At 40.1% G+C, this 12452-nt stretch overlaps 1 protein-coding gene across 5 annotated transcripts in view; it reads right to left on the bottom strand.

Annotated features, from left to right (window-relative positions):
• LOC107323232 (uncharacterized) overlaps nt 1-12452 on the bottom strand; it is a 40956-nt gene that overhangs the window by 7818 nt on the left and 20686 nt on the right. For 4 of the 5 annotated variants that reach the window (XM_085519806.1, XM_032448583.2, XM_015882100.3 and 1 more), the window contains exons 2-9: nt 9800-9904; nt 8356-8442; nt 7075-7248; nt 6171-6319; nt 4896-5072; nt 3857-4283; nt 3499-3661; nt 577-688 (exon numbers count right to left, since the gene is read on the bottom strand). In XM_085519806.1, coding sequence (XP_085375932.1) covers nt 577-688; nt 3499-3661; nt 3857-4283; nt 4896-5072; nt 6171-6319; nt 7075-7248; nt 8356-8442; nt 9800-9904 — 1394 coding nt within the window. Of the gene's footprint in view, nt 1-576; nt 689-3498; nt 3662-3856; nt 4284-4895; nt 5073-6170; nt 6320-7074; nt 7249-8355; nt 8443-9799; nt 9905-12452 lie in introns of those variants that run through there. The other variant, XM_085519807.1, reaches the window with a different exon arrangement.

Genomic DNA, 12452 nt, shown 5'->3' with positions numbered 1-12452 from the left:
CATCAACAGCTAAAAAAATAGTACTTCTTCGCTTTCTTTGCCAGTATCACCCTTTTCTTTCCTGAGATCCTTTTTATCAAAACACTCAATTTTCTCATTTTCACCTCATATTTTCATAATAATGCATGCAATGAAATGGCATAGCTATCACATCCCTTGCATGGGGACTGGCAAGTGCAATGGAAACCTCTCTGGGTGCTGCTCCTTGACTATTCAAAGAGATACACTCTAAATTTCACATGCCTCTGAAACGTATTTCTTTCTGTATAATTATTATTTTGGTGGTGGTGGATTTTTAAAGTTAAAGTTCCCAAAATTTAATGTAATTAATTTTAATTGCAATTTTAAACCTGCAAGCAAGCCTCTGTCACTCAGAAGTACTGATACCCCACAGTGAAGCTTCTGTAACACTGGTTGGGCTTCCTTCTGTGTGCAGCCCTCCCATTTTATCTATGGTCAGGATAGATCTGATATCTCAATAGCACCCTTCCTGAACTTCCTGTTATTTGCAGAAAAATTCGCTTTCTCCAAAACATTGCATTTGTAATAAATAAACAACTGAATCCTAAAGATTACCTTCGTAGCGTCGTAATCTGTTCATCTGTAAGCCCACCACTCTCCTCATGTATAATGTACAGCTTTTCTTTCAGCTCACTTGGTTTTATACGGAAACTTTTAAGAAAAATGCCTGGGGAAAAAAAGATCCTCAGATTACATGGAAGAAAACGCTGTAGGGAAGGAAAAATCCCCCACATATTTCAAATTTACTTTTCAGATTTAAAATAAAACAAAAACAAAGAGCTGCTGTTAAGACTAAATTATAACTCAGCCTTCATATTTCCTTTAAATACACGTGGCAGCAGACAAGCAAAAATGCACTCATTATAACATAGACAGAGCTTGAGGCCAAGTATCAAGATGCTGTTATCAAAAGGCACTCAGATGTTTATTATTAATATTATATATTTTTATTGCACTCAGATTTACATTCAACATATTTTTTCCCTGAATCCAAATATCCTCTCTCTCTAAACATACATACGTATAACTGTAATATGTTAATTTTACAGTACTTTGGTGGATGAAGAAATTAAGATTTCCATTTGTTTGGATTTTGATCCTTTTTGCTTTGTTTAATTTCTAAGGGTTCCAAAGAAACTGATTGGAGATTGTGCAACAAAAATGAACGTAATGTAGTAAACAAAAATTAATTGCTGCCCGTTTCCATCGTTACCACCAAAGGATGAAGAAGTGAAAAAGAAAGCACAAAGGAGTGAACAGAAGGCATCAACAGAGAAAGTAAGAAGCTTTAACTGCTTCCCAGTGAAACTTGCCCTAGAGGCCCTACTAACTCCTCTGAGCCCCACAGGGGGTTGGGAAGGAGAACTCAGGAGGGATGTCTATGACTTCCCACATTTCTGTCTCCAGTCCTATAAGAGCTCAGAGATTTTCAGGTTATAGGAACATGCTGTGGCCTGAATCAGCTAATAATGGCTCAGGAGAGTGTTGGCCAATGGAGTATATACCTCTTATTCTTCCTCTGACACACTTTCCACCCCTTTAACTCCGTTAGAAGATCTAGCATTAGCGCTAAGCCTGGAAGAACTTTCCCTTTTTCCTTCCCATGCTTTTTATTACTTGTATCTTTCACCTCCCTGTGCCTTTTCAATCCTAAATCTTTTCAGGTAGGATGAAATCTGCAGTCAGCGACAGAGGGAATAATCCACAGCAAAAGGTTGAGTTTTACAGCTACAGCCTTTCCACAAACTGTCCATGAAATGATTTTCTTGAACAGTGTCAGTATTTGAAATGAGCCACTGAATAATTTCTAGTCATCACAGTTTACAAATGTCATCAGTTGCTAATTAAAGCATTCTCTGTAATGAAGAGGTCACACGGGGATGCATCAGCTCCTTGTCTCCCTTGCATTAGTGCCAAGAACTGGATCTCTAATGGAAATATTTGTGGAACACATTCCACATTAGTTCCTAGTCTCACATTCATAAGTCGTTGTACCTGTCATTGTTACAGCTGTTGAATGTTATTCCCACAGTACTTGTGAAAACCAAGAGGAAGTAGATGAACAGCGATTTGTCTGAACATGGTGATTCACCTTTAAACCAAATCCAAGTCCTATTCTTCTACAGCGTTCACACCCCTTTTGAAGCAAGCAAGTCCCTGCCTACGTTCTAAATTTTCCTTCATTCCAAAAACCAATCAGCATTTTTCTTCAAAATTAAAATTGACATTTAAGTAACCCCTGCTCCATTTCTACTCATTTCTTTAGTTTTTTCTCCCAAATCACCAAATCATCACCATATTTCAAGGTATTTTCTTAGGCAAAATAAGGATTTAATGTGGAAAAATCTCTCACACAGAGAAACAAGCACCCATCAAGTCACAGGAGCGGATGTTTTGATCCCTAAGTCAGTTTTTCACCCACAAGGTTTCAATTTTGGATTAATGTCCACCTCCCCAGATCTTTTCCTTTGTTAAAGGGGAGGTGTTTTCATGTTTCTCTCTTTCCGGTACATTGCTCTCTGTGTGAGATAACTTAGCTTTTATTTGCATTCTCTTCTACACAAGGTTTGAACTTGGTGTGTAGATCTTTGCCCAGTACCCTGATTTTTCTTTAGAGTTTGGACACTCACTCAAATTCTGAAGAGATTTTCTCCTGCTGCCATCTTGGAGCTTCATCTTTTCAGTGATTAATTTAAGAAATGTGGTTTGCAGCTCTTGCAGGGAGATTAATCAGAACTCTGAGAGCAGGAATAACTTTTGATCTGAGAACTGTCCACTGAAATAAGAATATGTCAAAAATCTCATTGATGGGACTTTAAGGATAAGATTAAGAAGTGGACATAGAATGTGTCAGTGAAAGAAGCTGTAAGAGGAGCAGGATCAAAAGGAAGAATGGTGCTATTTGCAAACCAAATGAAAGAAATTTCCTACAAGAAACTGGAATAATTTTGCAGATAGAAGTGCTATTACAGCATTCTTTTCATCTAAAACAGGACTTTTGTATCACTCACTTCCTTTTAATCCTTCAAATTTTCAGTCTGCAATTGCAATAATTCCAACGAGTTCATTCCATTTAAAGTTTTCTGTTAAAACTTTCCACAATCTCCAAAGTATATCCCTTCTTATCAATATTCATAAAGCTGAAATCACTATGACTTCAAAATGAGCTCTTTACACATGTAACATTTCTTAAAACAGCACTATGTTACGTAATAATAATAATTATTATTATTATTTGAAAGCCATCTGTGCAAAAATCAGAGCACTCCTTGCAGACCAGTTTCCATGTTCTGGAGGTTGGTGGCCCTGCCTGTGGCGGAGGGACTGGAACTGAACCAAGAGGCCTATGCTCACAAATGAGTAGAGTGACAGAGAGTTAGCAGTGATTTAGACACAATACTACCTCTTTTACCCACCAAATGGTAGAAATTATGAATAGAAAATGCACAAAAATGGGAGTACACAATTCTTACTTACTGAAGTTATGTGCAACTTTTTGATCTAACATGATGTGTTGATTCCCTGAAGGTTCATTGCCTGAAAACACAGCCACGTCCTGGATCTGGAACTGCTCGCACAGTCTGGATGCATCTATCTTTTTCTTGCCTGAGTCACAAGAACCCCAAATGGATTTTTGAATCTAAAAACATAGGAATGACGGGGAAAAGAAAAAGCCAGAAGAACAAGATCACTTTGTTCCATTCCAAACATACAAAGGGCATTCAGGTCATTTTCTGGCATAGCTGAATGTCTAGAGTAACTATATGTCTAATCCAGGCTACTACTAGTATGAGTATTATTATTATCTAGTAGTTACTGTCAGTTTCACCCTTACCTTATCACAAGGAACAACATCCCAGTGAAAGGCTTTGGTTCTCTTTGCCAAAGGAGAAAGGCTGCAGGGCTGGAAGAACGCAGGTGGGGCTGGTGGCACCTCTGTCCTGCTTATGGGAACTGGAGTAGATGCTGATGCTGGGGCTATGTCTCCCTTCACAGGCTTTGTCTGTGGGCTTGAAGGCTTATTCAAACCAGTTGTTGCAGCACTCACATTGAAATGAAGGGCCTCCTCTTGCTGTTCATCCAGAGCTACAGTAACATTCTCATAATCAGCTTCAGAGGAAGTGTCTTCTTGGGATTCCTCCTGGGACAGAGAGCCACCCTTGCACAGCTGACAGTACCTTTCTATGAGAGACACCCATTCATTCTGGAGCTTGCTAACATCCTCTGTCCTGTAATTTTGGACAGTAAAGGGTATTCGAAACCTGAAATTGAAGAAAGTCATATGTAAACATAAGGAAGTGTAAATAACATGCTGACTAATACAGCCACAGATATTTCTTATCTAAGCAGAATGCCATTCAGCACCTTTACTTGCCAAAGGAGCCCAGTGCTGCTGACTCTGACCTTTTCAGACAGAGTTAATTGCTTACATGTCTAAGGTTACAGAGCTGAAGTTTTGCTACACAGTGACTTTGTGATGCAGTCACCTCATAATTCCTCTTCTCCACATTGGGGGAAGGTGAATGGTGCGCTAAGTCTTACCAAGCTTGATGCTCAAGCTGGTCAGAACCTCTTCACATATCTGTCTCATCAATCAATTGATGTGGTTCTTCATTGTCTCCTAACATGACCACTAGATGACCTGTGAGGACACTTTCAGTGCATCTTCTCAATTCTACAATGTAGTACTATTGATTCCTCATTAAAATATTTGTCAGACCACTGCAAGACTATGGGGGGAGTGACCTACAAAAATCTGGTGGTCTTATTTCTCCTCTGCTGTTTTTTGTTCCAGGGCACTGAGATTGTCTGTTGCCTGACACCGTCTTCAGTTGTTCTGCTTTATCAAAGTACTAATTACCAATAATACTTACAAATATTTGTGTTCTTTGGTCTGGACTGAAAAGGTACCACTTTCATTCTCCTTGCTGATGCTCATATTACCACCTGACAAATGAATTGTGTTCATTGTAGAGCATGCATTCCTGCTCTCTGCTCCCAGACCAATGCAATATAAAGTCAGTTCTCCTTCACGTAGTTGTACCAAGTACCTGAAGGGCAAGGAATGAAGATACAGTTAATTTGTTGCTGTCTACTTGTTTATACAATTGTTGCCTTAATGCACTGTCGTTAATGTATTTTCTATTGTCAGTAAGCCTCCACATTTTTCTATCCTATTCCTCCATGACAGCTGATCCTGCTCCCCCTCATTCCCACATCTCACTGAGGAGAAAGCCAGCACAATGCTCTCCACTGAAGGGTTTCTATCAGGAGTGACAGTGCCCAAGTGTGGGCAATACCTGTTCTAATGCTAAATTATTCCCTGCAGAAATTGCCAGACCATACATAGTTTCTTTTGCAGCAGAATCTATTTCTTCAGTCTCTTCTAAGATTCAGCCCTGCTGTATATGGTAAAGGCCTCACATTCAATAAGTGTGGGGCTTCACCATACATGTATTTTGTTCTTATTTCAGAATTTGCATTCTCATTTGTCCTGAGGTTTACCACATTTCTGTATCATTCTGGCAGTTCCATCAGGCCTGCCTTTCCCTTTGCTCTAAGGTGTGGCTAGTTGTTTAAGGTTTTATATGAGGAATTTAAATGAGTTTTGCAGCACCAGAACAATTAAACATAAAATATGAATTGCATCTACTCCTACATAAATAGTCAAAGTGATATGAGCTGTTAACAGAGCCGGCTGTTATATCCACCTCTCCTTTCTTGGAAGCAGGGACTTCCAGTTCAAATGGTCTCCAAATGTTTCCACCATTATTTACTTTGCCAAAATAAAATAAAATAAATAAATGAGAGGATAAACACCAAGCGGAAAGAAACAAGGGTTTTGCTTCATTAGATAAATATAAATCAATTTTTCTTTGTTAAGGAACTTATTAAGTGTTGAAAGGTGAGAAATGTTGTGACGCATTTGTGGGCAGTGCACAAGAGACATTCAGCAGCAGCCTTTTAAAAACAATTGAATCATTTTATGTGAGCTGTGAAGATTTTTTTTGCAATAATTGCCCTGTGCAGATAATTACAAGATGTGTTTTTTTTCCTCTCCCCTCCCTTGATAGTTTGAGCCATGTTGGACCACAGACAAACAGAGCATGTGTTTTAGAAGGTGGCTCAGAAAAAGATACGGTTCATACTTCACCCATTCAGTGGACATAAAAGCATCCTGCTGCAAATCCAGCACTCCTTCATGCACCACGTCACACTCTGCAGCTCTCCCCAAGCAGGGCTCCTCCAGCCTCCTGCATGAGTTACTCTGCATCACTCTGCTCAACAGGTACATTATCTACAAAACAGGCGGCAGAGAGATTGTATTTTCCATAGTAATCCCCTCGAATCAGACATCAGCAGGATTTTTCTACTCTAAAAACAATAGACAGCACTGTAATAAGCACCCAAATATGTAAAATTCATGTATGCGGAATAAATAGTGTCTTTCTATGATGCTGAACTACTTAACTGCAAGTCATTGTTATGCCCACGGCCCTATCAGTGCAAGGAGAATGCACCTTGCTCTGGAGAGATTAATGTGAAACATGATTTTACTTTCTGAATATGTGTACTAAGCAATCTAAGGCACTTGCGCAGAAGGCTGGTGCTCATCTCACCTCTTTGGTTTCTCCAGTTTCAGTTTAGCTTAATCACAGTAACTACTTGGAATATTTGAAGGAGTTGAAACTTCAAAGTGAAATTTCTCAGAAAACGTCAATCAAAATTCAACTGTGTATGGCATCAGTTCTGTTTCACTGATTTACTATGGTCTCAAACCCATTGCATCCAAAGGGCTGAAAAAAATGCATCCATTTTCATCCCACATCCCGAGCTGGCTGTACACCTGCAGTTTCAGTGGCCAAACTTTATCCTGAACTGACATTTCCTTTGTTCAATGTACCACCCATCCATAGAATAAAGACATACTACTTCTTTGATTGTACAATATGCAACATAACAATTCCCATTAATGTCCAGATCCTGCCAGGTGCTAGCATAACATTAGCTGTTATTTATAGCAATCTATCTCCAGCAGTGTAAAAACCCTACCTTCCTTTTATCATCAAGAGACACTGCTTCCAGCTCATAGTCTTGTCTCCCATGAAACACAATGCTGAAACGTCTTCTTTCAGAATCTTCACAGGATTTGACTTGTGAGAAAGGGAACTGCTTCTTAATAATTCCTTTTTCAATGTTAAAAATTGTCTTTGTGTTGAAATCAATCTGGAATAGAAAGTTCTCGTTACTTGATTCCATTGCATACAGAGTTGGAACAATATTATTAGCCAATAATATGTTTGGATCATTCACATCATGCAGACCATGCTAAGCAAGTGCTACTGCTTTGTCTTCATTTCTGCTTGGAAGCTGAAAACCTCCAAAGCAGAACCATGCTTGTTGTCATCTCTGACTTTAGAAGACTGCTGGTAACTAAAGGACTGCAATGAAACTACTCTGAGTTTCCAAAATGGCATGATCCATGGCTCTTATAGCTTTCTCCAGTTTTCCATCAGGTTTACGTCTAATCAAGACATCTTTTAACTCTGAACATCTGTGGATACTGCAAGAAATAACGTTACACTTTCAGCTAAGATGTAGTAAAGTCAAAGCACCCTTTAGTACATTCAAGAAGAAAGAAAGGAGCTCACAGAACAGAGTAACCAGAGATGAAATGCACAGTCTGCCAAATGAAACTTTCCCTGTAAAAATGTTTTACCATGCTTTACACAGCCTCAGTGAAGCAATAAAACAGAAAGTCTGCTTGTCAGAACCGTGGAAAGATAGTCATCAACACAGTAAAACCAACAAATCCTGTGAGCAGAGTCAGTCAATAAGGTATTTTACCTTCCCAGCTGCGTTTGCATTTGAGTAAACAGCCAGACCAGGGAATGCAGAGCTCCCCACACAGCCCAGCTTGTCAGTTCTGAAAACTGCAGTCCTCCCTTCATACACCAGAGAGGTACAGATTTAGGATCAAAGCTGCATGTTTCCTTAAAACCACTATTAGAACCTTTCAATACAGACCTGAAGATCCCCCCTTTGCCAGTCTTGTCACATAGCCCTGCCAGAAGAGAAGGGTGTAATTTGTGAAGAGCGTGTACTATGCACTCAGCAATGAACAAGCACTGACACCAAATTAAGTGTCATTTTTAAATTAAATCCCTCACACAATGCTTTGCATCTTCAACTGGAATGGAGTTAAGTGGATGACTGCACTGAAGTCGATGAACCCCCTCCGGTTCCCACCTGCAGAGGCCCTGGTGCAGGAAATGAAACCTAAGATGGATGGCATCTCTTTCAGAGATATTTCTTCAGAAGTATTTGCATTACCTGCAAGATTCGTTTCTGCCACCGATAGTGTTTGTATTTGTAGATACTATAGTTAAACAACGAGCCAGTTAGCAAATCCTGGGAGTCCTGAAAAAACAGAACAGAAATCAGCACGAGGTCCATACTCTATTATTTCTGTCCACTCAGATACAATCATGTTGTCAGGTGAAATCTCCCTCAGTGAGCACTGCTCAAACCAGGCTTTGTAGAAGTGCTCCATGTGGAGGCTGATGGAAGCACCCTCCTGCTCTGATTTCACAGACACAAAATGCCCACAGCTCCTGCTGAACTAATGAAGAGATCACAGATTTGGGTGGAAAATAAAAGAGAGAGCAGAGAAGAGGAAGATGAAGCAGAAAAGAACAGAGTGCATGCAGTTGCACTAGGGACATTCCCAGACACATGACAATGAGCTATTTACTGGATGCAATAGCAAACAAAGTCAGTCTGTGATTTAAATAAACATATTTACATGCCCTACATGCACTGAAATGGCACGTCTTTGTTCCTTGCTGTTGTGTGAGGGTGTTTGATACCTGATCTCTTAACACTGGCTGTATGGTCTGCTTGGATGGGGACTACTTTTCTAATCTTCACAAAAAAGCAATGACAAGAAGGTCATGAGTCAGACACTTCAACTGCATTTATTTCCTATAATTAATCATCAAAAAACATCAAAGCAGCAGACATAGAAAAGGAACCCTTCCTCTTCTTATTCTGAGATGTGCCCACATAGTTCTATGCCTCTGAGCTTAACATTTTTGCATCCTTTCTCTAAAATGTATGCCACTTCTTTGTTAGGATTTGTTTTTGCTTCTCCTCCTACTTTTATCCAGCCAAGAAATTAAGGAGCAGTTTAGAGATTTCTAAAAATTCCCCAAATCACCAGATTTATCTCAAAATCAACCCTAGTTTCTACTGTGGAAAAAAAAAAAAAATGCTATGATTTCACTCCTTGCAGGAGATGATCCCATAGGAGGGTGGTTCAGAAACCCAGGCTAGAAAAGGAAATAATGAAAGGTTCTCCAAAGAGTTCTCTGCTGACCCTTCTGTGGTGATGATGGAGAGAGACTGCAACCAGAGAGATACTGGACTGAGAATAAGTAGAGAAATAGAAGGCTGATTTATTGATGTACAGAACTATTTTTCAGGGGATAATAAAGCTCCTGTGGACACATCTGCTGGATTCAAACTACTTCATCCAGGTAACGACATGAATGTAATGACAGCACCTATGCAAGACATCCATGGTACAGAACGCAGCTAACCTGACTGTGGCAGAAGATTTTAGCCAGACACATTTGGTTATAAACTGGAATGTTTGCACAAAGGGAGACTGCAGCTTAGAAAGCAGGACAGACATGCTCCTAACATTCATCCAGGCTTTCCAGAACATGCTTGTACATTTGAATGGCTTGCAAACTAAATCAAAGAGTGACCTTACCTTATCGTTGTACACTTCTTTCTGTGCCAAATGCAAAGCTCCTTCAATGCTCACTTCTTTATTTTTCACCATGTTCATAATTTTGAGGATTTTTTCCTGGCTTAACTGGAGAAAACAAAATCAGATGCTTTTAGAGACTGTTTTCATTTGGCTGTCGAGGATACAGACAGCTTGTGATAGTCACAGCCACGCTATCTGCCACAAAATTACAATTCCGCTCATATTTTATGTTCTATCCACAACCTACCCAGTAAATATAATCTTCCTTTGAAACCTGATGAGAGTCCACAAAATATCAAATACCCAGAGGCCTTTACAATTTTAGAGGATGGGTGGTAATATCTGGAGACAGAACTGCCAGGAGGAAATCTTCTGTGTTAGAAAACCTGGCAAGAAGTGAAAACATCAATTCTGCATGCTTACCCTTAGCATAAAGGACTGTACACAAAGAACATGAAAGAAAAACCAGACCGATAGAAATTTCCAAGATGAAAAGGGGAGAAATTGGTATCTACTACCAAGTACAACCATCACATGAACTTATCTAAATACATCAACAGGCAGACACTACACTTCCCCTTTCTTTTGCTCAAAAAATAGAGGTTGCACTTTCAATAGGCTTACACATACGATTCTGTGTTACTCTAAAATGAAGAGCGTGGGGATTGTTATGCCAAACAAGAGCTGAGCAAGGGAAAGGGACAGTGAAGCAACCATGTGCCCAGGGCTACAGTCACTCACACTGTGAAAGCTCTTTCCCAGCCAGACTTGGAAACAACAGGGAACGTCTCTTAGTTTTCTTAATACATAAAGAGAAATGTTTGGAAAAGAGAAGTCCTTTTGCATGTTGCAGATTCAGGAAGGTGGGTTAGTCTGTGTGACTGCTGGCAGTTAATGCACTCCCCAGAGAGCTCACAAGGCGCAGTGCTCGGTACAGGTTATTTTCAACAGGACCTTGTTGTTTTACTGCCTCTGTTAGCTCCCTCTGCACATCTGTAGGTGACGAGGTGGGAGGGATGCTTCAAAAGACAACAGAGGCAAAAATAAAGGTACTTTTCAGCTTATGAGATCAGTCAGAATTGTTTGTCAGACATCTGTCTGGCCTGCTCAGGCTTTTGGCAGCCATGTGTTAGAGCAGTATTTTACTGCAGAGACCTGAGTAACAGATCCTGACCTTTATGGCTCTGTGCCTGCAAGGCTTTTCTTTCTGTGAGTCACAATTTGATGTGATGCTCATTTTTGTATTTATTTTCAATGGTTTTTTGTTTTGTTTTGTTTTTGTTGCAAAGAAACAAGTTTTGTCAAATTATCCACTGAAATGCCACCAAGTCAGATTGTATTGTATTCCCTAATAGAAAATGACCAGTGCAACCAAACAGAACATCTTTATGCGAGGTTTGATTAAAAAATAATAATAATAACATAATTAAATTTAATTAAAAAAGGCTAAGAGGAGGAAAATCACTTCTTTGTTATAAAACATTCACGTTAAGGAAATACGTGAGATTGCATTGACAATACATTCTTTTGCCTGCCAGGTTAAAGAAGTCTGTTTAATGTAGATTACATTTTCATCACCCATCTAAAATTCAGTATGGCCACTCAGCTGCTTCGAAAGAAAAATCAGTGCCCACAATTGAAGGAAGAGCACGGGGCTCCAGGAATTCTTGCACACCCATTACTCCACAGGGTCGAGTGTTCATATTTTTGGCCTAAATACAGTATAAAATGTGTTTAGTGGCAAGATAAGAGATTTCTGGCTTATTCTTGGGCAGCTGCCCCTGCATTACTTAACTGACCCCTTCCAGGGCTTCCTGCCACTCCTCACTTCACAGAGTCCCTAACAGGTGTGGTGCTGCATGTACCCTGAATGTGATGGCAAATATTTCTGTAAAAACCTAAGAAAAGTCTCCAGATCTCCCGAGCATTAACCAGGAAAGTGGAGCTGAAGCCATGTAGTGAGGAGTCATTTACAGCTCATTGAACAGATCGACCAAGTCATGCAGTGCATGGGAAACCACTCAGGCATAGGACAAGCTGATATCCTTCTGTGCTTGTTCCTACACTCGCTCTTGCACACACACACCAGCTCACCACCCCAGCTAATCAAAGGGTCACCATGACCCCTCTGCAGTCAGCAGAGACCTATGGGGGCCTCCAGGTGGCAATTCAGCACATGTGAGACCCACCTCTTTTTCTCCTTTACCTACAAAGGAATGTGAGCTACGTGATTTTGCTCAGCTTGTTCTTGTTCTGTGGACCATAATAATATAACAGTACTAATCTAATGCAGAAAGAAAACACACATGGAGATGCAGAGCTGTCAGTCAGCTCCATGCACGGTAGGGTCACAATTACTGCAAATAGCAACATGACTCGGTGAGACCTTATTTTGGGTTTACTTAGGTGAAGATCATACCTAACGGGCAGTGAGCTCTATCACTTCCCGTGACAGCAAAGCCAAGTCATGCAGAAATCCTGCTCTGTACAAACGAGGAGATGTTTCCATTCTAACCCAGTCAAGCTTTTCATTGCCATTGCTAAGAAGTCATTACACTTGTCCTTATTAAACATTAACAGCGTGAAACATTCTGCTCTGCTTGTTACAAGTAGTAAGAGTCAAACCAGCCGTAGCTGCTGCTGTACTGATGGC

This window comes from Coturnix japonica, chromosome 19, assembly GCF_054131305.1.
Source record: "Coturnix japonica strain WE chromosome 19, WE-NBRP24, whole genome shotgun sequence".
Taxonomy (NCBI): domain Eukaryota; kingdom Metazoa; phylum Chordata; class Aves; order Galliformes; family Phasianidae; genus Coturnix; species Coturnix japonica.
This window is presented reverse-complemented; position numbering and strand designations above follow the sequence as displayed.